This window comes from Vombatus ursinus, unplaced genomic scaffold (assembly GCF_900497805.2).
Source record: "Vombatus ursinus unplaced genomic scaffold, bare-nosed wombat genome assembly UNPS02004423.1, whole genome shotgun sequence".
Taxonomy (NCBI): Eukaryota; Metazoa; Chordata; class Mammalia; order Diprotodontia; family Vombatidae; genus Vombatus; species Vombatus ursinus.
Genome location: NW_020944201.1, coordinates 1028734 through 1053319, shown reverse-complemented (window position 1 = coordinate 1053319; position 24586 = coordinate 1028734). Strand labels below are relative to the sequence as shown.

At 47.0% G+C, this 24586-nt stretch overlaps 1 protein-coding gene across 3 annotated transcripts in view; it reads right to left on the bottom strand.

Annotated features, from left to right (window-relative positions):
* ARHGEF9 (Cdc42 guanine nucleotide exchange factor 9) overlaps nucleotides 1-24586 on the bottom strand; it is a 277350-nt gene that overhangs the window by 219781 nt on the left and 32983 nt on the right. For all 3 annotated transcript variants that reach the window (XM_027836028.1, XM_027836022.1, XM_027836035.1), the window contains exons 3-4: nucleotides 17214-18998; nucleotides 7325-7466 (exon numbers count right to left, since the gene is read on the bottom strand). In XM_027836028.1, coding sequence (XP_027691829.1) covers nucleotides 7325-7466; nucleotides 17214-18941 — 1870 coding nt within the window. In that variant the 5' untranslated portion in view covers nucleotides 18942-18998. The remainder of the gene's footprint in view (nucleotides 1-7324; nucleotides 7467-17213; nucleotides 18999-24586) is intronic.

Sequence of the window (24586 nt, the reverse complement as noted above, 5' to 3'; positions counted from 1 at the left end):
CTGGGAAGGATCTTAGAACAGGGAATGTCAGAGCTGGGAGGGGACTTAGAACAGAGGATGACAGAGCTGGGAAGGATCTTAGAACAGGGAAAGTCAGAGCTGGGAGGGCCCTTAGAACATACAAAATCATAGCTGGGGGGGGAACTTTAGGGCAGAGAACATCAGAGATGGATTTAAATCTCGCCTTGGACACTTGATGAGTGACTCTGAGCAAGTTACTTAATCTCTTGGTGACTCAGTTTCTTAATCTGTAAAACTGAGGAGTGGGCCCCAATGATCTCTAAGTTCTCCTCTAGCTCTACCTCCAGGATCCTCCAACCCTTTCCTGGGTACTGACGTGATGGTAGGGGAGACACCGACATTTATGAGTTGTGTGACCACAGCTAAGTCACTTCTCTCTGAGCCTCACCTTCACCATTTGAAAAGCGATGATAATATTAGACCACACAGGGACATTGGGCAGAAGTTACACTAGAAACCTTAAAGCACTAGAAAAGTATGTCATTCTTACAGGCCACTAGGGGAGCACCACAGTGCCTGGAGCACTAGGCCTGAAGTTAGCAAGACCTGAGTTCAAATCCTGCCTCTTGACACTTACTAGCTGTGTGACCCTGGGCAAGTCACTTAATCTGCCTGCCTCAGTTTCCTCATCTGTAAAATGAAGAACATAACAGCACTCACCTTCCAGGGTTGTTGTAAGGATTACATGAAATCATATTTGTAAAGAGCTTAGCACACTGCCTGGCACATAGTAGGTGCTATATAAATACTAGGTACTATTAGTATTATTGTTATTATAGCCAGACCTGTGATTTTATTGGTATAGGGAACTCCCATATGGGGAAACTCCTTCCACTAATATAGATCAGGCCCTTCTCTGCAATTTCTGTTCTTAAAAACTTGCCTGGGCTCTTGAAAGGTTTAGTGCTGTGTCCAGGGTCACCCAGCTGGGATGTGCCACAGGCAGGACTGGAACCCAGGCCCTTGAAAGGTTTAGTGCTGTGCCCAGTGTCACCCAGCTGGGATGTGCTGCAAGTAGGACTGGAACCCAGGCCCTTGAAAGGTTTAGTGCTGTGCCCAGTGTCACCTAGCCGGGATGTGCTGCAAGTAGGACTGGAACCCAGGTCTTTCTGGAGCAAAGGCTGGTTGTTGAGCTGCTGCACCACACTACCTCTTTAGCATTCTCAGCATCTCCCCTGTCCAAACCATTCCTGCCCCATCTCCTTTCTCCTCTCTTGGGGCCCCAATTTCTGGGACACGAGACATCCTGGAGGGAGAGGAACAGCCTCAATCATCTTCCAACACCCGCCCGCCTGATCAAGCTTGCCAGCCAAGTCTCCCGGTCTCATGTCCCCTGGGGCTGATTCGTCATCTTCCTTGGGCCAGCCCTTGAGCACAGTCTTGGCTGAGGACGGGCTGTGCTGCCCACATAACTACCTTCAGAAAAACCCATCATTAGGAAGAATGATTTCAAAAGGCCCAGAACGGAGCATGCCACTCTTTGTACATGAGGACTCTGCTGGGAGGTGGGGTGGGGGCAGAGGTCATTACAGTGGGCTGACACCCAGGGGGACATGCTTCCTTGGTCCCTGCATCTCTTGTCTCTTGGTCCAACGTGCCCCAGGCTGGCACCTCACCCACCCCTCATACTCCAGACCAGCCTTATTAGCTTCAAAGTTGGGGGGAAGGTGAAAAAAGGGGTGATCTAAGCAACTTTCCTGCCTACTCAAGCAAAATTCGTGGTAAAGGGGAATAATTCCCTTTCTTGGAAGAAGCTTGGAGCTTTGGGTCAGGATTCCTGTGGCTCTCTCTAGAACTCTCACCCTTTTCCCCAAGCAGCTTGGCCCCTATCTGCAGAAGCTCTAGGCCCCTGAAGTATCTCCCCATCCAACCTCACCCTCTGCTGCTGCCACCTCATCTCTCTGGGGGCAAGAGGAGACGGCCCGGAGAGCCAGTCAACTGTTTTTGTCCCAGGAGAAAAAAATCTTAGTTATACCTTTAACTATGGGTCATAAGGTCACAGAATCCTAGATTTGGGGCTAGAAGGAACCCCAGAGGTCATCTAGTACAGCCTTTTCATTCTACAGAGGAGGAAACTAAGGCCCAGGGAGGGGAAAATGGCTTGCCCAAGGTCATAGTAAATGTCCGATATAGGATCTGACCCCACAACTTCTGAGTTCAAGTCCAGGGCCTGGCCAAGTCTTCAAGTGGAGGCCAGAAAGTCATAAGTCAGAGAAGTTAGAGAGGATTACTGTTCACAGACTGACTGAACCCACAGATCAAAGGAAAGTGGTCATTACAGTTTACCCTGACTATTGCCAAGCCTTTGATAAATTATCTTGCACTATTCTTATGGAAAAGATGGAGTGTGTTGGGGGGAGTAGGGTGGAGTTGACATGGCCCAATGAGATGAAGTCTGAGCTGCATGAACCAGCAATCTCACTGAGTAGTCATTAAAAGTCCAATATCAGCTTGGCAGGAGGTATCCAATGAAATGTCCTAAGGATGTGTGCTGGGCCCGGGCTATTTAACATTGGCAGCCACGCTTTAGATAAAGGCATGGCTGAGCTGGCAGCCTTATCAAAATTGCAGCTGACTAAGGTGGGAGGGAGAGATAGAGGGATGACAGAGTCTGGATCCAAAGAGATTTCAACAGGTCAGAGAACCTGGCTGAATCAAATGAAATGAAACAATGGGGGTCAAGGTAAAGTCTTGCACTCGAGTTCGAGAAAATCACTTCAAAGACACAGAATGATAGAGATGTGGTTAGATGCTGGTTGGTCTGAAAAGAGAAATCAGGGGCTTTTAGCGGATTGCAAGCTCCACGGGAGTTAGCAATGCAACGTGGCAGTGGATGCGGATGCGAAACGGTAGCAGTGAAGTCTAACGTGAGCTTCGGTTACCTTGGGAGAGTCAAAGCTGGCTTCTAGGGATATGGCAACGAAACTCCCTCAGCCCTTGGCCCTGGGCTTGGACCTCACCTACAGTTCTGGGCTCTCTCATGGATGCCAGGACACATCCAATGGAGAGTGGCCAGCGTTGAGGGGAATAGAAAGCCTGCTATGGGTTGAAGGTAGTGCTTAGAAATGCTGGAAGAAGGGTTGTCGAGTGGATGAGGGATTAGCTTGGTTCTGCTTGTCCCCCTGGGGCAGAGCAAGGAGCAGTGGGGAGAAATTACAGGGAAGCAAATTCTTGCTCAGTGGACAGAGGAGCATGGGCCCCAAGCTGAAGGGACTGCCAGCGCTTCAGGCAGAGGCCAGACAACCATTTGTCAGGGATGTAATAGGGGACGTTCCTTCTGGGGAAGGGTTCGACTCCACGTTCCCTGAGGTCCCTTCCAGCTCTCCAGATCTGTGATACATCTTCCCAATGGAAAAAAGAAGGCTTACATTATTTATTTCATGGGCTTGATGTGTAAAAAGTATACTGTGGGCCTTACAGACCTACAGAAACACCAAATGACATTATTATTATTATTATATCATAAATAGTATAGATAGTCAATAGGATTAATATAACAACACAATTATCCATGATATAATTATGGATAATAACAATAAGTAATAATCATCTCTATAAGAGTACAGCCTTGACTCTTCAACACTGGCCAGGCGTGGGCACTTATCTACCTCAAGGAGGAGGGAGCAGGCCCAAGAAAGGAGGAGCTGATAGAAACTGGCTTCCCAAATAGGGTCCTGATGTCAGCATCCTCCCCAGGATTATTTTTAGCCAAGGGTGTCTGGCTGGGACCTCGAGAAGGGAAGCTGCTACGTGGGAGCCACTTATATCCCCAAGGTGAGAGCAAGCTGTTAAGGTGATAGTGATGGTGATGGTGGCAGATCCTGCCAGCTCCCAGGGGCACATATCTCACCCCAGACCTATAAATAACACCCCTCACACACATCCCCTTTGCGACTGGAGATTAACCCCATCCCTACTGGGCCCTCTACCGGAGACCTTTGCCAGCTTCTGGTGGGCATAAGGGTAGTAGTAGCTGACCAAATGCTAGGAACAGTTTCTGCTTTTCCCCAGGGCCAACAGAGGCCTGTGGAGAACATGCCTGTCAACTTCGGGGGAAGGAAGGAATTTGGAGTGAGCCACAAACTTCAAAGCATCTCAGCGTTAAAATGGCCCTTACCAGAATGCCAGAGCTGGGAGGGCCCTTAGATGTTTCTTAGTCTAATCCACTCACTCTATGGAAGAAACTGAGACACAGGAAAGGCAAGGAACATGCCCAGGGCCACACAGGAAGCAGCAGTGGTAGGACAAGGGTCAGATCTTTTGAGCAGAGGCGTGGCCACTGAACTGTGATGTGCTGGGCTCCCTTCCAGCTCTCACATTGTCTCGGGGCTCAGTTTCCCCATCACTCTCCTTCACCTCTTCCTGAGTTCTGGGAGAGGGGGAGGGAGAAGGTTCCATCCATTAATTCCTTAGCCTCTCATCTTCCTATAATACTAGGCAAGAATCCAGAGGCTAAGTAGTGCCCCTCTCCCCAGCACCCAGGAAGGGAAGTCTGAGGCCCATCCCACTGTCCTCCACCTGAGTTCTGTTGGGTTGCCCTCCACTCTTCCAAGCCCTGCCCATCCTTCGAGGCTCAGTTCAAGCACCACCTCCTTCAGGAAGCCTTCCCTGACAGCTCTTGCCTCCCCAGATCACTCTGGAGACCCCTCTGAGGACCAGTCTCTAATCATGAAACACGTGGGTTTGTCTCTAACTTAGCTCCATATTTCAAGATCCTGTGATTTCTTTTTTTCTTTTCTTTTTTTTTTTGGCTAGGCAATGAGGTTAAGTGACTTGCCCAGAGTCACACAGCTTAGTGGCAAGTATCTGAAGCCGGATTTGAACTCAGGTCCTCCCGACTCCAGGGCTGGTGTTCTATCCACCATGCCACCTAGTTGCCCCCAAGACCCTGTGATTTCTAAGTGGGCATTCACCTACTCATCCAGGCTGCCAGAGGCATTCTCTGTCTTCACGTGGGGTATCCTGAATTGCTGTGGCCATAACCAAATTCATCAGCTGATAGCCAACCTTCTCGAGATAGGCCTTTGCTTCCTGAGTTCGTCACCCTGGTTGGTCACCAAATAAAAAAATGGTAAGGCTGTTAGGAACCTCAGAGGCCATTTAGGCTATGCCCCTCTCCCCTTTTACAGAGGAGGGAAACTGAGGCCAAGAGAGAGGAAGTGACTTGCCCAAGGTCACACATGGGATCATAGATCTAGGGTGGGAAGGAACCTTAGAAGTCATCTAGTCTGACATCTCTCCTTCTCATTTCACAGAAGAGGAAACTGAGGCACAGAGACTGATTTGTCCAGCTAGTAAGTGACTAAGACAGGATTGGAATACAGGTTTCTAGACTCTAAGTCCAGGGCCCCATCCACCTGTGCCATCGATGATCTTGAGCAAGTCACAGCATCTCTGAATTCCAGCGTCACAAGAGTCCCCCTTCAGACGCCATCTGGTCTCAGCTTACCTCCAAGGGAGGGGGCAACCAAGACGACCCATCCCATTTTGAGGATAGCTCTCACTGTTAGAACGTTCTTCCTGACATCAAGCCTACACTGGTTGCTCTCTACCTTCCCCCATTTCTCCTGGTTCTAGCCTCTGGGCCAAGCAGGCTCATCCCTCTCCTCCATACAATATCCCGTTAGATACTTGGAGAAAGCACTCATGTGCGCCCCTCTGAGTCTTCTCTGGGTGAAACCCACCTAGTTCCTTTGGCTGATCCTAATAGGATGTCCTTCACCATCCTGGGCGCCCTCCTCTGAACACTCTGTATGTGGTAATATAACAGAAAAATGCACTGGACCTGGAATAGGGGGCTGAGTTCAAATCTTAGCACTGTGTGACCTTGACAAAGATCCCTTCCTTCTTCTCAATGAGTCATAAAACCTTTATTAAGTGCCTACCGAGTGCCAGGAAGCGTGCTAAGGGCTGGCAATACAAAGAGAGACAAAAGACTGCCCCTGCCCACTGGAAGCTTACAATCTAAAGGCTCCCTGGAACCTCCATCTCTCTGCCTCTAAAATGGAAATGGATAATGCTATAGCATCACTGCCTAGGTCACGAGGTTGTAGTGAGGAAAACCCTTTGTACACCTTATATCAAAATATGTAAATGGAAATTATTATTCTAGGCTCTCTCTCTCTCTCTCTCTCTCTCTCTTTTTTCATCTGGCCAGATGTGGGATCTCATTGGTGTGAGGAGCTCTCAGAAAATAAACTCCCTCCACTAAGACCTCTCAGCTCCTGCTCTCCAACTTTGAGGCTTCAAGTTGGGCCTGAGTCACTGAAAGGGTCAGGAACCTGCCCAGGGTCATGCAGCAAGGACCTCTCACAGGCGGGACTCGAACCCAGGCCCTCTTGCCTCTAAGCCTGCTCTCTTTCCTGCCACTCTGGGTTCTGCTGGATCTCCACCAACCACTCAAACTTTCCCTCTTCTGGTGAGTCATCATTTCTTACACATACTGGCTCTTCCCCTCATAGCCAGGAAGCCCAAGGCCAACCCTAAATGTCCGCCTTGGCCCTCCTCAGAGAAGGCTGCTTTTGGCACTTTGCTTTCCACTCAGGGACTGGGAGTCATTCCATCCCCCAGAGGGATTTGCATTTGAAAAAATCTGGTCCCCATAGTCCAAGGACCTGGGATCAAATTCTACCTGTTACTTCCCAACTCTGCAAACTCTCTTCCCCTATCACTCCCCTACCTAAGGCCTCAGCTTCCTCCTCTGTAAAATGAGGGAGTTGGTTTAGATGACCTTGAAGGTCCCTTCCAGCTTGAGAGCTAAGAGCCCTGGGCCTAGACTCAGCAAGTTGTAGCTCAGTCCTGTCCCACTCTTCGTGACCCCATTTGGGGTTTTCTTGGCCAAGATACTGGAGGGGTTTGCCTTTTCCTTCTCCAGCTCATTTTACAGATGAGGAAACTGAGGCAAACAGGGTGGAGTAACTTGCCCAGAGTTGACTCCAGGCCCGGCATTCTGTCTACCTAGTTGCCCAGGAATCAAGAAGACCTGAGTTCAAATTTGGCCTTAGATACTTACTAGCTAGGTGACCTTGGGCAAGTCACTTCACCTTGGTTTACCTGTTTACTCAAGTATAAAATGGGGATAGTAACAGCACCTACCTTGCCGGGTTCTTGTGAGGATCAAATTAGGTAATATTGGTAAAGCACTCACTCAGCACGGTCCCTGATACATGGTGGGTGCTACTCAATGCAAGCTATTACTACTAGGTATTATTGGGGGAGGGGAGGGACCCTCCTTTTAGACCTCAGGCTACATCTTGGCCCACACAGCACAGGGTCCAAAGCACCAAGACCTGAGGGAACCTACCTGGGTTGAGAAGCAAACGTTTCCTCCAGCCCACCTGGTCCAGCCCCATAGGGATGCTCTGAGAAAGGGGTAAAGAGTGGCATCGATCCAAAACCTTGAAGGGCGGTGGTGATGGTGATGGGTGAGGAGGGTGGCAAGATGGCTGAAAAGCAAAGACATGTCTGTTACTGATCTGTTCCCAAGTCTAGTGGGTGTGAAGGTAGGGGGTGGGTAAGGGGTGAGAGTGAGGGTAGGGAGGTGAGGGAGGCATCTAAAGCAAAAGGAAAATGGCGGGGACACAGCCTGGGAGAGAGGAGTGAGCCCTGGACTTTGAACCACAGGGCCTGGGGTAAAGCTACGGGGCTCTGCCATTCTTGTCACGGCACCTCCTTTGGCCCCTTAGCTTTCTGGGTATGATATGGGGGTTAGGCTCAATGGTCCCTCCCAGCTTGTAGGCCTTATCGCTCCTATCCATATACAGTTATCCCCTCCCTGGGGGGGGGGGCAGGTTAGGGATGCAGGACCCCCGCGATCTAGAAAATCCACATAAAATTTTTTGGCCCTCCCTTTGTACCAGAGAAGTGCTCTGAATTAATATGGTATTAAAGGATAACATGTTGATATTATATGATATTATATGTATATTTTTTGCATTTCTGAGTTTCTAAACATTTTCCTGGGTCATCTGCTGGTCTTCACGTGTTGTCTGGGGCTTCCGCAAAACTCCCCCCAAATTCCCATTTACTGTCTTATGCCGACCTGCGATACATCAAAACCCCAAGGAGGAAAGTAGCGGCGTGGAAGGGATAACTATATACTCATCTAGATTTTGTAGAGCTATGAGAGGCAGGATGGTGGAAGGGATAGAGCTGGCCTCCTGGTGAGGAAGGCCTCAGCTCAATTTCCCCCATTGGCACATACTAGCTGTGTGACCAGGCCAAATCGCCTAACCTCTCAGTGCTTTAAGCAACTCAGATTAAGTTCCAGATTGGGAGGGGTGCGACGTGCCTTGGGGAAGGGTATTTCCTAACTGGGAGTCCCTTCCATCAAAGCAGTCACAGGCCCAATCAGTATCACTTGGATTCTCAAAGCTCTTTGGCATCTAGTATCTCTTTCACTTTTCACAAAAGCCTTGAGTTATCGCCACCCCCCCCCCCCCCTTTACAGAGTGGATCCTTAAGGCCCCAAGTAGGGGAGTGACTTGTCTGAGTCAGTGAGTCAGAGAACTGGGATTGAGACCTAGGCCCCCGACTCTACTATTTGGCTTTCTGTTAAACTTTCTGGAAGGCTGCCTCAAGTAGAGGGAGATTATTAACAGATTCAACTATTATTAATTCTCCTACAACATACAATAGAGGCCTCGTGGCTTCCGAGAGGGAAGCACTGATCTCTTCCTACCTGCTTACCTTATGGGGCCTAGGCTTTGATGTCACCAGCACAGGAAAGCCAGGGTTTCTTGCCTTCGAGGAAGAATCTCTATCCACCATGCCATCATGCCAGGGTTAGGAACTCAGAACAACAACAAATCTCAGTTCTTTCTGTCAGCAGGACTTATTAAGGAACTTCTTCATAATAACCCTCAGAACTAAATTGCACAAATGTCATTAACCCATTTTACAGATGTGGAAGGGGGGTCCAGAGACGTCAAGTGATTTGCTGAAAGTCCCAGAGCCAGGGACTACTAAAGCTTCTCTCTCACTTGGGTTCCCTGACTCCAAACCCAGAGCTCTTTCCATTATCCAGTGCCAGAGTAAGTTCTGTGTAAACCATAATGCCCTAAACATATAACTTCTCACTAATTTTACTCTTATTTTAACTGAGAACTTTTGTTTTTTGCATCACATTCATTTCTGAATCTATCCCTTCCCCAGAGAGAAATGAATCAGGTTTAGCAAAACCAAGCCACGCACCAACCATGTTGGACAGTGTATGCAGAATTCCACACCCATAGACCTCCACCTCTGAAAAAAAGGAAGTACATTTTTTCATCACCTTTCTAGGGTCAAGTTTGGTGACCTGTTTTTATTAAGAACCCCTTCACACCAGTAGTTTTCATTTGGGGACCCAAACTCCTGCTATGGTGGAAAGAGCTGAGAGAAATGATTATTAATAACCAATAATTTGGGAAGATCCAGAGTCCCCCTCCCCCTTTTTCTAAAGTCCCAATTTTAAAAGTTAAGTCTCTTAAAGCACATTGCTGATAATGAGATTGGACTAACTTTCTTGTTCAGACCCCACCCAGGTGGGGTAGCCATTGTGCTCTACTCAGGTTTGGGTGGGGATAAATTCTTTGAATGAGCTGCCCAAGGCTGGGACTAACTTAAGAAGTAGATGATTTAATCAAAGTTCAAGTCTGGAATATTCATTCTCTCATTAATTGTCAACCAATCAGAGTTGACTGGCACCCTGGGGAACACCTACTCTTCAAAGAACATTAAAAAACTGTGCGCCAGCGCCATGATTGTCTTTGGTGTAAGACCATCCTTTTATTAAAATACTGGCATTATTAATTAAATGACTAAATTACCCAGCAATTATGTCTCTCGAACCTTTTTAATCGCCACAGAGCTCTGGTTCAAAAGACAGAGGACCATTCCCAGACACTTACTATTTGTGAGAGCTTGGGCAAATAACCTTAACTCCCTGGGCCTCAGTTTCTTTCTCTGTAAAAATGAGGGACGCAGAGCGAGAGGGAGCAGATGGCCATTAAAGTCTCTTTTAGTTCAAGACCTATAATCTAGGAGCAGTTAGTGAAAGGTCCAGAGAGGCAAATACTGGCTTGATTTCTGGGCAAAGTGGGAGGGTCACTCTCGGGAGGTGATGGGCTCTCCTTCCCCAGGGGGGCTTCAAGCAGAGGCTAGGTGGGCACTTTGGGGGGTATATTATATGAGTTGAACCAGGCAGCCACTGGGTCCCTTCCTCCAGCAGCAAGAAAATTCTGTAATTCAGATACTTGACATCCTGTGTCCTAAGGGCCCTTCCAGCGCTGCTGACATGCTCTGACTCCATTTGCTGGAGACTGGCTTTGGCCACAGTGCCCCATTACGGCCACTTGATGTGATCAACTTCCTTAATGAACTCCTTGTCACCCAACTGAAAGACCTGTCTGGCTGTTCTGGGCACTAGGCCTTGAGAGCCTAATGAGATTATAAGCTTCCTAAGTGAAGGGAAGAATGTGACTTGTCTTACTCGGGAGTCGCATCCCCAGGGCTCATTTTGTAGTCAACAGCAAGTGTGCAGAGGCATCACAACGGCCTTCACGGCAACCAGATGCTTGACTGGAAATAAGGACACCTGGGTTCAAATCTCAGCCCCAAGACTCAGTATCTGTGAAATCCTGTGTCAGTCACAACCTGGCAGGGCCTCTGTTTCCTCATCTAGAAAAAAAAAGGAAAAATAGCCTCTCCAATGTCTACAGGATGTCCCAAAAGTCTCAGTGCAGTCGCAAGCCTTAATAGCTAAAAGCGGCTAAGACTTTTGGGACACTCTGTACAGGTGTGCAAAGCATTTTACATGAATCATCCTCACAACAGACTTGGGAGTCTGTTGGGTGATTATTATCACCATTTTACAGACCAAGAAAACTGAGACTCACAGAGGTGACTTGCCCAAGGTCACACAGAGACCCAAGTCTCCGAGGGAGAATTTGAACTCCAAATACTGCACCATCTTGGAAGAATAGAAAAATAGGTGTGTTCCTTACCTCACAGGGCTGAGATAAGGGTTTTGGAAACCTTAAAAGGCTGAAGAAATACGAGTTGCTTATGTTTACTATTGTTATTGTCATCATCATCATCATCATCATCATCATCATCATTACCATTCAACATTCAAAGCCTCGATCACAGGCTATAGAGCTACAAGGGACCTGATGAGCCATTTAGTCCAACCCTTTCATTTTACAAATGAGGAAACTGAGGCCTGGAGTAATTAAATGACTTGGCCAAAGTCCCACAGCTAGTCAGTAGTCATTCCAGACCATAATGACCTCTTCCTTCTCTGAACTCCCTTAGCCCTGAAAATCTGTGGGAAGCTCTGACATTCTGTGTTCAAATGGCTCTTTCTCTATTCATTTCTAGGTTCCACAGTGCATTGGGAAGCTAGTGAACAGCCAGAGGAGGGTAAGTTGGATGGTTGGGACCCGAGATCTGGAGAAGGAAACTGAGGCCCCAGGAGGGGAAGGGACTTGCTCAAGGTCACTCAGGTACTAAGCAGTAGAGATGAGATTTGAACTCAGGTCCTTAGTCCAAAGCCATTGTTTTGTCAATCGCATCCCACAGATTCTCAAGGGTCTCAATAAAGGAACTGGTGATATTTTGCTTGGAGAACATAAGACACATGGATAGAGCAACCTGAGAACTGTCTTCAAGTATTTGGAGGACCAGAATGCAGAAGAGGGATATAATTTATTCTACTTAGTCCCCAGAGGGCATAATTCGGAGCAGTGGGTGGTTATGAAGAGTCTATCTGGGGAAGGACACTCAGACTTCAAAATCTTTTTTTTTTTTTTTTTTTTTTTTTGGCGAGGCAAGGTCACACAGCTAGTAAGTGTCAAGTGTCTGGTCTGAGACCAGATTTGAACTCAGGTCTTCCTGACTCCAGGGCTCATGCTTTATCCACTGCGCCACCTAGCTGCCTCCGGATTTCAGAATCTTAACCACTGAAACGACCTGCTTTCTACCCAGGGACGGAGTACACCTAACAAGGGATTTGTATTCCTGGAGTTGGGACAGTCTGATTCAAAAGTCTTTAAAGGAAGAGGAAAGACAAGGGAAAAAGTAACTACATCCACATAGCCATCACACTAGGAACCCAAGCCAGTTCACAAAACCCACGGCCTCATGTCTGCACCCAAATGCCCAAAGCAAAGCAGAACCACTAGGAACCCAAATGTAAGGTGGGAAATTGTCCTCAGAAACATCAATGATACTTGGAGGCACAAGACCCAGGCTATGGCTTCAGAAAGATACAGCTTTTCCAAAGAAAGAGGATATAAGCCAAACATACTTAAAGGATGCACAAATATATTTAAACAAATTAAGTATAATTTTAAAAACTCAAAAGGAACAGGATGGATTTAGAAGGGGGAGAAAGAGGGAGAGGAAGAGTATGGTAGAGTTAGCATGACACAGAAGAGAGATTAGAGCTGGACTTGGAATTAGAAAGATTTGGGTTCAAATCTTGCCTTAGATATGTCCTTGTTGTGGGACCCTGGGCAAGTCACTTAACTACTATGAACATGAATTTCCTGATGGATAAAATATTACTAAGAATGACAGCATTTTTCTCCCAAGGTTGTTATGAGGCTCAAACGAGCTAATGTATGTAAGATACGTGTTGTAATCCTCAAAGCACTAAAGAAATGTCAGTCATTACTACAATAAGTTCCAAATAGACTCTTGACCTTATAAAAAAAGCTTATAACAAGTCACAGCATTCAAAAAAAATGGAGGAGAGCAGAAGAAAGCAGAAAGGAAGTACCTTTCACAACTGTGAGTGGGCAGAATAAGGGTAGGGGATTCTTAACCTAACAACGGATAGAAGTGATCATAAAATACACAGCAGACAATTTCAATGACATCAAATTTTTTAGATCTTGCATAAATTCAGTGCAAATAGGAGAGAAAATATTAAGTGGGGGGAAAATCCTTCAGTTGTCTCTGATTAAAAGTCTGATATCTAGGCTATATAGAGAATTGACAAAAATATGTAAGACCAAGCAAGACAGGTCACAAATAAAAGTGGCCAAAAGATATGAACATAAATTGTTCTTTGCTTTTTGAGACTGGGCCTGCCTGTCTTGTCCAGGCTAGAAGTGCAGGGGACACTCATGGCTCAGATCCCACTACTTATGGGCACAGGAAACTTGACCCGCTCCATTTCTGAGCTGGACTGCTTTGCCCCCTCCTTAGGCAACCTGGTCTCCCCACTCCTTGGGCCTTCATCAGATTAGTGTCAGACTTAGCGCAGCCATCCAATTGGCCTAGCCAGCAGCAGCTCAGAAAGTCCTAACTCAAGAAACCTGCCAACCTCAGCCACCCTGGTAGTAGGGATTGCAGGTGGGTACCACCACATCTGACTCGCAAAAAGTTTTTAAAAGAAGAACTGTAAACTACTAATGAATATATGAAAACTTTGAATTATACATTGCTCATGATAAGGTACAATGCAAATTACAACAATTCTGAGATTTCACTTCCTACCCATCAGATTGGAAAAGAGGACAAAAGATAGGAAGAGTCAACATTGGAGAGACTGTGGAAAGAAAGGGTCATTGATACATTATTGGTGGAGCTGTGAATGCTAACAAGATTTAGGAAAGCCATTTGGAATCATGGGAAAGAAAAGTGACTAAACTGTTTGTACCCTTTGACCTAGAGATCCCATTACTTGCATAGTCCAACGCGAGACCCCATATGAGGGTCACGCTGAAGGGGTCACGAGTAGAAAAAGTTTAAGAAGCCTTGGCATAGACTACACCGAGAGGTATGAGACAGAAAAAAAAAACGTCATCCACTCCAAAATATTCAGGGCAGCACTTTCACTGGTAGCAAAAAACAGGAAGCAAAGTATCTACTCATCAACTGGGAAATGGATGAATAGAACAAAATGTTATGACGCTGAAAGAAATGACAAATGGGAAGAAGTCAGAGAAATATGGAAAGATTTCCATCAGTTCACATGAGCAAGTAAGAAAAACCAGGAGAACAATATGTGTAATATTATTGTTGTGATACAACAATAAAGTAAATAAAATGAACATGAAAAAGAAGCCAGACACCAGTACTGGTTCCAGAGAACAGACGTTGGAACATACCTCCCTCCTTAACGAAAATTTCATTGTCAACGAGGGGAACATTCTGCATCTGATTCATGCCAATGAGGAGGAACCATTCGATAAAGTAGAAATGGAGAGAAGCTTGAGGGGAAATGCTCACTTAAGTTTGGAGTCTGTGATAGAGGAAAGGAAAGTCTTCGTCTGCCTGACTACACACCCTAGATTTGGGGACAGCAGATTTTGAAACATTCAGAGAAAGGAGAAATGGGATCTCATGGAATAAAACCTAGAGAGGACATCAGCCCAGAAGGAACAGGAAGCTCTTGGGAATTCAATTCTGAAGGCATATGGAGAAACAGTTCCAATAAGGGAAACGGAGAGATGTCAAGAGATAGATATGGATGCGCAGAGAACTCATAGACCACCTGAAAACAGGTAGACGGGATGACCGAGTCACTCTTAGTGACCTTTGAAAGCTCATGAAGACACCTCCTGACCAAGGCAATAAACTCAAGGTGCAGAATGAGGTATTTGTCTTTGGACATGGCCAAGGTGGGAATTTGTGTTGCTTCTCTATGCAAGTCAATTACAAGGATTTCATTCTTCTTTGGTTGATTTTGTTTTTGTTTTTTCCCGTCATTCTCTAGCTATCGAATAGCTCCCAACCCATGCCACACTTTGTTGGAATTCAGCTTTTTCTATGCTTGACCCTTGTTCCTGTCAGGTAGGGCCTGGCATCCTGAGGAGAATATAGACTGCAAATCCCTGTGGTCCTCAAACACTTGCATCTCTTTAACCATCACTGACAACCCATGAAGTTCCCCAGGCAGCCAGCAGATGGCAGAACTAGACAGCTTCGAATACTACAGGATTTGCAGAATGTTCATGGCTACACTTGGAACAATTGGTGTGGGGGGGGAGTGGGGGGGGGTTATGGTTGTAATTAAATGGAACAAAGGTTAAAATGAGAAGGACCTGTCCAGCATTATCTCCTATCAGTTTTCTCCCTCATACTACGCTGTAGTCAAAGTAGACCTTTTTCTGAACCCCTGACTATACCATCTACCCTGACTTTGCTAGTACTGTCCCCTCTGCCTGGAATGTTGTCCCTCCTCTTTGCCTGCTGAATTCCTGCCTAGCTGACAAAGGCTTGATCAAATGGCAACTCTTGCAAGAAGCCTTCTTTGATTTCCCCTTGTCCGAAGCACAGTACAGAAGGAGCCTTGGCTCTGGAATTAGAGGACCTGTGTTCAAATCTTGCCTCTAACACACATTGTGTGACCCTGGGTAAATCACTGAACTCCTTAGTGTACCCAGGTGACTCTTTAAGACTTCCAGATTACAAAAGGTGCCAATGTGCTGGTGCACTGCATTGAGCTCTGGGCCTGGAGTCAGGAAAATCTGAGTTCATCTGGAGTGCTGAGTTTCATTTGGGGCACAGCATCTTAGGAGGGCCATGGACAAGTGGGAGCACGACCAGAGAAAGCACAGCCAGGATGTTTCGGGGAATAGAGACTGTGCCACACAAAGTTCAGTTGAAAGGGCTGGAGAAGAGAAAATTCAGAGGGGAAATAAGAGCTCTCTTCAAGTATTTGAAGGGCTGTCACAAGGAAGTGGGATGAGCTATGTTCTGGTTGATCCCAGAAGGCTGAGCTAGAACCAGTAGGTGGAAGATTGAGGGGAGTGTATGCTGGTTCCATGTCAGGAAATACTTGCTAAGGATTAGAACTCTTTGGAAAGAGGTATGGGCTGGGTAGGCAGGTAGAGCTCTCCTTATTGCAGGCCTTGATGGCTGGGTGCCCAATGGTCAGGTTGAACACTCCTGCTCCTTGACTGCAGAACTTCTGGGGTGCTTTCCACCTCAGAGATTCTGAGAGTCTGTTATGCTTACTTGATCAGTTGCCTCCACAACCATCAACTCACCTACTCCAAGCTTCATAGCTGACCCTTTGTCCAATTCATAAAGGAAGACCACAGTCTCGGGAAGGAAAATTCCAGTAATAGTTGCATCCCTTGCTCCCTCACATCCTCACATAAGGAATATTGCACTAGCTGACCACATTCAGACCTCCCCAAACATATCAGGGTAGCAGAATGCCCTAGCATTTCCCCTCCTGCTCTCCAAACCCAACCTATGCATAAAGGCCAAGGCTTCTAGTCCCACTTCCTTCAGGATGCCTTCTTTTTTTCTTTTTTTTTTTTTAAGCAATCTCTTTTTTCTTTCTCTAATAGCTCCTACCATTCATTGGGCACATCTTTGTCTATTTCTTAATTGTTCCATTAGTGAGCATCCTGAGGGAGACATGTCTTCTTCTTCATTGCCATGGTACCAAGACCACTGATGACCAGGGTCTGGTAGGAATGCCCAAGGGGTTAGAATGTCCCTGGTGCTGATCTTGGGATGATCACTGTCACCCAAACCTTCAGTGAACACTGCACCTAAGGCTCCAGAGAAAATCAGGGATAAATGCACCAGGTTGTCATAGACAGAGACAGACAGACACATGGCAAAAGCTACCCAGATAACCATGCTCCACAGACTGGCCCTTCTGCCTGCTCTCTTTTGAAACACCCAGTTCTACCACCATGCTCTAATTGGCTTCTCCTGCTCTTCACTGTTGCCTTCCTTGCCCCCACTCAATAGACCAGACAACTCCTGGATTGAAAAGAGATTGAATTTCTCTCCCTCACAGTGTGGCCTGACATGCAGTTTTGACTGGTCTGACTGGATTTCCGAGGGGAGGAAAACTCATCATTTTAGGTTGGCTTAGGGGCATCCTTGCAAAGAGGTAGGGAAAAAAAAATAGATGACCATCAGAAGTTCCTTCAAGGCCTAAAGTATTAGCAAATGGACAGGATTTGGAGAGGTCAAGCAGAATGGGGGGGGGAGTTCTAGGAGGTTTTAACACCGAAGGTAATGCTGAGGTTTCAAAAGTCATAGAAAGATTGAGTGTTAGTGCTAGAGAAGGCTTTAGAATGCAGCACATGGGGAAGCCAGAGTTGGAAGAGATGGTAGAAAATAACATAAAGGTGAGCCCTGGAAGGGATCTAGGAGAGGCCTTAAAATATAGAGCACGGAATAATACAACTGGCCACAGCCTTAGAGGTGGTGGTCTAAGTCAGCCATCTTACCTTTCTACTGCTGATTTCTGTGAGGGACACAATGGTGCACAGGCTCATCTGGAATGGGCGACATTTGGGGCTATATTTTGAATGGCCCGTTTCATCCAAGAGCTCAAAAGAATCTTGTTCTTCAGTGTGACTGAGGCCATCCTCATCCCCCCCCTCCTCCTCTTTGATATGAGTGTGTGTCTTTTCACAGGCCACTTCACTCACAGCCTGCTTTGACCCAATAGCCTCATTCAGTTCAGAGCACTCTTGGAGAGTTTCTTCCTTCTCTTCTAGGAAGCTGTCCATAGTTTCTGGCTTTTCATGCAAGTCTTGAGAAGAAGGCTGGGCCTCTGAGAGCTCCTGGGTGTGTAGCTGGGCTGGAGGGTCTGGTGAAATCTGACCACCACCTTGAAGGGTTGAGAGAGAGAAGGTAGAGACGTCAGGCTGGGAACAAGCAGTTTGGCTCAAACCTTGGGTCTTACTATTTAGTCCCAAAGAATAAGTAATGTGGACAGACTCTGTGGTTGGACCCTGCTGTCCATCGTCTCTCCATGTAGACATCTGAAGTCTGGAGTGATCCCAAATCCCTGAATCAGGAGACTGAAGGGACAGCCTCATCAAGAAGGTAGCTGGAACACTGTTGTCCTCTGGGATCTCTTGTGGCTGCAATTGGGGTCCCTGAGATGAAGATTTGGGTTCTTCTTGAAAGGGGATCCTGGAAGAGCCTCGCCACTTCCTGGCTGCTTCTGCCATATTGGTGAAAAATTTGAAGACGCCCCCAAAGTGTGTGGCCTTGTTAGTACTGCTTCCCTTTCTTGGTTGGCTAGGGCTTTCTTCGGGGCCTGCCTCAAAGTCCAAATACAGAGTTGAATTCCCTGTTGCATTCTCCACATCCTGGAAATTGCCTTCCGGGTCTGACTCAGTAGCCTTAGAGGTGTCTTTGCTTGCCAATGAGATCCCTTTCAAGTAATTCCAGACGTCAGAGGTCCTCCTTCGACGGTTATCCTGGGGGAGGGTCTGGCACCGCTTCCGACAGTCCCGGGCAGCCCTCAGGGAGTGAGATGCAACATTCAGATCTTCATTTTTTGTGTCTTCCAGCCCTCGAGGACGGATCTCTTCTGGGTCTTCATTTGTGTGCGTATCAGCATCCCGGAGACCCTTCCCAGCACTGGCTTCCATCTCAGGGCCTGGGGCGCTCAACTCCACATCTTCAAAACAGGACTCCAGGTCCTCTGTATGCCCAGCATAGGAGTGACGAAATGGCTTCTGATCTGACAACCTCTTGACTCTGTAAAGGTCCTTCTGCCAAAAGCCATCTTCTTGGTCAATGAGGCAGTCATGGATAGACTGGGCTTTGAAGCTCCTCTGAGTGGTACCCTTGGACAAACTGGAAGATGACCGGAGCCTCTTAATGGATTTCATTCGGTCCATGAAGGTGATTTTTGGTTTGTTCTCTGATGTCTTCACGGGGCCTCCAAGGACAATCATGGACTGAGGCCTCTTCCCCTGGCCCAGAGGCCCTTTCTTCCGGCTAACGAAATTCCAAATCTTGTTGACTTTAGCTTTCTTCTTAAGCCAGCTTGTTTCTTCTTTCGAACAACTGTCCACCATAGCAGAGAGCTCCAGGTCACTGAGCTCCATTGCACCAGCCACTTCTATCTCTGCACTGGTCTGGCTCAAGATCAGGCCTGCGTAGCCATTGGGTGCATGCTCAGACTGGGCATTAGGGCAGCCATCGAGGGGCTCCATGGTAACCAGAGAAGAAGCAAGGAAAGAGTTCTGAAGTCATGGACTGCCAGGTATTTCCTTTAAAGGGGGAAAAAGAAAAAGAAAAAGAAAAAGAAACGTATATTAGAGAGGGCAGCAAGAGCAGCTGTGTGAAATATACACAATGTCCTGAGCTCCCAGAATCCTCCCAGGACATTGGGATCCTGATAGTGTAGTACAAATAGCAATAGTAGCAAATCATCTTGCTATCGTGTTAGAAGTTTTTAAAAAAATAATATTAGCTGACATTTTCTCTAGCCTCTCACATTGCCCAAGCACTTTACGCATGCTATCTGATTTGGTCTTCCCAACAACTCTGGGAGGTAGATGCTATTATAAGCCCCATTTTTCAGATGAGGAAACCAAGGCAGGAAAGTGACTTGCCCAGGGTCACATAGCTAGTAGGTGTCTGAAGCCATGTTTGAGCTCAGGTTGTCCTGACTCCAGGCCCAGCATCTTATCAACTAGATCGGGAGTTCTCAAAGTTTTGGGACTCAGCACTCTATACTCTTAAAAATTACTGAGGACTTCCAAACAAGCTTTTGTTTATATGGGTCATATCTATCCATATTTACCATATTTGAAATTAACCCCTTTAGAGGGTCTCAGGGATTCCCAGGAGAACACAGACCATACTTTGAGAACCACTGACCTGGATCATTTAGCTACATCTCGAACAAAGCTCCTTCCTCACAATAATCCCATGAGGCAGGTAGCACAAGTCTGATTCTCCTCATTTTACAGATAAGGAAAATGAGTCATGGAGAGGTTAAACTCCCAATCACGTAGCTGGTGTCAGAAACCATGTGTAAACATGAGTCCCCAAGACTCCCAGGCCACTGCTCATCCCAGTCTCCCCTACTACCTCTCCCTGAAAGAGAAAACCCCACTCCAAGGCCTGCCTGGGTCATGGGGCTTAGAGTTGGAAGAGAACTGAGAACACCTCATTTTACAGTTAAGGAAACTGAGGCCCAAAAGTTAAGCAAATTGCTCAAAGTTCCACAAAGAGTAACAGAGTCAGGATTCAAGCCTGGAGCCTTCTGACTATAAACCCAATCTTCTCTCCAATGTGGCCCTAAGTCAGCCATCTACTAGCTATATCACAATAGGTAAATGACGGTTTCTCTGAATTTCAGTGTTCCCAGCAGGAAAATGGGAAAAATAATCCTTAGCTAGTGAACCTTACTGGATTATTACGAAGATTAAATGAGTTCATCGACGTGGCCTGGCTCAGAAAGGCGAGATTGTTGTTTTTATTGGCATTGTCATCCAGCAAAGCTTGGATAATTAAAACTTTACCAGTGTAGACATTTACTTTGGAGGAGGCTGGGCTAAAAATCAGCTCTCAAAAATGCAAACAGTCCCGAGAGGGGCAGACTCGATGTTATCAGTCACCGACACCTCAATGAGAATCAATTATAAGCCCCTACAATGTGCCAGGCCTAGGGGGTTACAAAAGGCCAAAAGTGAATGTTCTCAGGGTCAGTCACAGCCTTAATAAAAATTGGGAGAGTGGAGAGGAAGGGTTCTCAGATGAATCAAGGAGATGAAGACCCTCTGTTCCTGTAAGTCTCTCTGGGGAAAGCTCATACCCAAGGGAACAAGGTTTCCATTTGAGGAAAGCTTTCAATATGGCACCCTCCCTGAGGGCCTCCCCACACACAGACATGCACACCACGAGGCAGACCTCTGGAAGAGGCTCACAGGACCCCTACAGGGAAACCCTTCCTGATTTCACATTTCTGGAGGGAGTGAAATTCCATAACCCTTTTCAGGAACTGACACTTAGAAAAATGACCTTCACACGTAAAGCACAGCATGTCAGAGATAGGAAGGACCTTAGAATACAGAGAGTTGGAGCTGGGAGGGACTTAGGACAGAGTGTGTCAGAGCTGAGGGAGGGGGAGGGGAAGACACTTTAGAACACAGAATGTCAGAGCTGAAGGGAGAATAAGCTTTGTTTTAAGGGCCCTTCCAGTCTCCATTCTAAGGTCTCTGGACCGAGGGCATTTCTTTTAGGATCAGCTGAGTGCCATAGGAAAATCTCAAAGGCTTTAAGGGAACAGTAACCCACAGGCAGCCCAATTTTGCTTCCTTGCCTTAGGGAATCATGAAGGCCTTTTTCCGAGTTGGGCCCGGCTAGGGAGTGAAGGGCAAAACTTAGGCCAGGGGGTGGGGGAGTGGGGTGAGGTGAGGGGATGGGAGGGGGGTGGGAATCACACCCAGAGAACAAAGAGAAGTCTCCAGCAGAAGGGAGAACCAGGCCCTGGAGACTGACCCAGCACACTGGGGCAGCCGGCTTCTGCAGCCCCAGACAGAAGGAAGGGACACAAAAGAAGATGGTGAGGCCCACGCTGGAGTTCCTCTTGAAAAGAAGGGAAAGAGGAAACAGATGTTTCAACCTACAGAACCAGGATAATTGTTCCTCTAAGGTATACTGTCACCTCAGGGGACTGAACAAATAAACAATAGGCAGTTTGGACTGTGTCTCTGCGTGGTTTGGGTGCTGGCTGCCATTTGAGAGATAGGATAAGAAAGGTCTAGCTGGCAGCAGAAGAAGGCCTTGTGTGGCCAGTGAGAGGCAGGGAGCGGTCCAAAAAGCAAAGACTTTCAGAGCTGTTAGGGACTTTTAGCCACATTTAAGAGATGAGGAAACTGTCCCCAAGAGGTATTAGGGGAAGAAGGGAAAAAAATCCACCCTCCCACTCACTTCAGAGCTGAGGAAACTGAGTCTCAGAGACAACATAAAGCAGAAATGACCAAAACTATTTGAGGCCGGTTAAAAGACAGAAAAGTAGGTAAGGGGAACAAAAGTGAACAGCACAACCGAGAAGCAAACAAACATAGCCGTGTTCAAAGAACCCAGGGACACTGAAAATTGGCTGAGATACCAAAAGGCAGAAAGAATCAATGTTGGAGGGGCTGTGGGAAAACAGGTTCATTAACATACTGGCGTTGGGGGAGTTCTGGATCGCTCCAACCACTCTAAAAAGAATAACTCCAAAGAGTTATGTTTGAAAAGTGAATGAGTGGATTGTATCATGCTCTTTGTCCTAGACATCCCACTAAGTATATACCCCAAAGACTTCAAACACAGACAGAAAGGTCCTATATATGTCATGATATTCACAGCATAAATTCTTGTGGTAACAAGAACTAGAAAGTTGGTGCCCATCCACGGGGGAATGGACAAACAAGCTGTAGTATGTGAAACGTAAAGACATACTGCAGTACCACAATAACAAATGTGAAGAATTCAGAAAAAACATAGGAAGATTCATGAAGAAAACAGAAGAGAATGGGGCAGCCAGGTGGTGCAGTGGAGAGCACAAAGGGCCTGGGTTCCAATCCTGCTTCAGACAACAACTAGCTGCATGACTCTGGGCAAGTCACTTAACCTCTCTGTCTCAGTTTCCTCATCTGTAAAATGGGGTTGTTGTGAAGATCAGATGAAAAGATGTTTGTAAAGTGCTTTGCAAACCTTAAATCACTCTATCAAAGTTTATCAAGAGCACGATAAGTATAGCAAAAGGCAGCTGAACTCAGACTCCAAAGCTAATGGACGTCCTCCCCTTCTCTTGGTAGAGAAGCGAGGTGGTGGACTCTAGGTACTGAATGTTAAATACATTGTCAGACATCAGATGTCTCTGTACCCAATGTTTTTGCTTATCTATTTTTCATTGGGACAAGGAAGGGGAGAGGAGTATTGGGAAATCTCAAAAGCAAAAAGGATGAAAGGCATCAGAGAAAAGAAAGACTATTGGAAGCAGGGCCTCAGTAGCTGGGGCAGGGAAAAAGGATGGGGCCTATAGTCAGAAATCCTCAATCCTGACCACTGACAAGTCAGAGGACCAAGTCATTTCCCTTGAGTGCTTAGTAAGTCTCAGTTTCCTCCTCCCTAAAACAGGGATCACAGGACTTGCCCTTCCTAATCCAACTGGGCAATGACAAAGAGAAAGCTCTTTGGAAACTCTTGAGCCCTAGAGAAATGCACCTTCTTATTGTCACACAAGTTCCTTCAAGAAGCATGAATTAAGCACCTGATTTGTGCTTGGCTTAGACTTGGGGATACTACGATGATAAACAACTCAATTTCTGCCCTCCAGAAGATTAGGGAGGGTGTGAAGACACAGGCACAAGACTCAGCAGTCAGAGAAGAGAATGGAGTGGGTTCCAGAATAAAGGGTGGCATTTCCCCCCCCACCTACCCCCCCCAACCTCAGTAGGGTTGCAGAGGGCACCTTGAGGTCCCAGTGACCTTCTTTTGTGATGCCATCGGTCAGCCAGACTGACAGGGAGCCTGATTCCATGGGACTATGGGAGTTGCTTGAGGCAGCCCTTGAGTAATCCGCATGGGTGGCCCTGAATGCTACACACAAGTGGCTCAGCCCTGGGCAGCAGGTCTCTCAGTCTACCTCAAGCCAAGACAGACTGTCTTATCCTATCTCTATTGTTCTTACTCCTACTTTGAAAGCCCGGATCCTTCCCTACCCTGAGCCCCACTCCCTCATCCCCTCCCTGCTCCACCCCTGCTGGCCTCTGCCCTTAGTCTGTATTTCCTCTGATGCCTGGAATAGCTCTCAGACAAAGGCAAGGAGCCCGGACGTCCTTCTGGCTCATATCCTTTTGTCTAAAAGGGGCCACCAAAGCCCTCCCCCACCAGCAGGCAGAAGTCTCAGGAGCATACAACACTCCAAAGTATAAAGGTATCAACATCACAGCTAGACAACCAAATGGCAGGCCTGGGAGGGCCCTTTAGAACACAGATGCTCAAAGCTGAGGGGACCTTAGAACCTAGAATGTCATAGCCAGGAGGGCCCTTCAAGATCATCTAGTCCAATTCCTACATTTTATAGAAGGGGAAACAGGCCCATAGAGGAGAGTGACTGGCCCAAGGTCGCATGGAGAGTCAGTGGCACCACCAGGCCTAGAACCTAGCTTTCCTGATGCTCAGTCTCGGGCACTTGCCAATACACCAAGTTTCTACTTTCCAGCTTGGGGGGGGCAGTCTGAGAGCAAACATGAAATCAACCAATAAGATGAGACTTGGCAAGAGCCTTGACTCTGGAATCGGAGGGGAAGTTGTTACCTCTTTGACCTATGGCAAATCATTTTCCTTCTCTGGGACTCAGTTAAATTATCTATAAAATGAAGACGTTGGACCAAACAGCCTCTGAGCAATCAGTTCCCATCTTGTGGATATATAGAAGCCTAGATCTAAAGGTGGAAGGGCCCTCAGAGACAATCTAATCCAACTCCTTCATTTGTCAGTGGAGGAAACTGAGGCCCAGGAAGATCTCAAGCCCCTCTTGCCTGTACTTCTGACTTCAATCCAATGCCTCTGATGTAGTCTTATCCTGGAATTTCCCTCAATGCCTGATGCTTCCTTATGCTGGAACACCTACCATTCCCTAAGATCTTCCCACCCTGGACCATCCCTTGCCCATACCCTGTTAGTGAGTTCCTTTTGAAGGCTCTGTTTTGGGAAGGGGTCCCTAATGGCCAGCCTTCCTTCTTCCCAGCTGTGCTTCTGATTTCATGAAATAGAAGCACCAGGTGTAGACCTTCCCTACCATCTCTGCCCTTTTTGATAGCTCCCTTTTATGTTCTGTTCCCTGCCCCCCCCC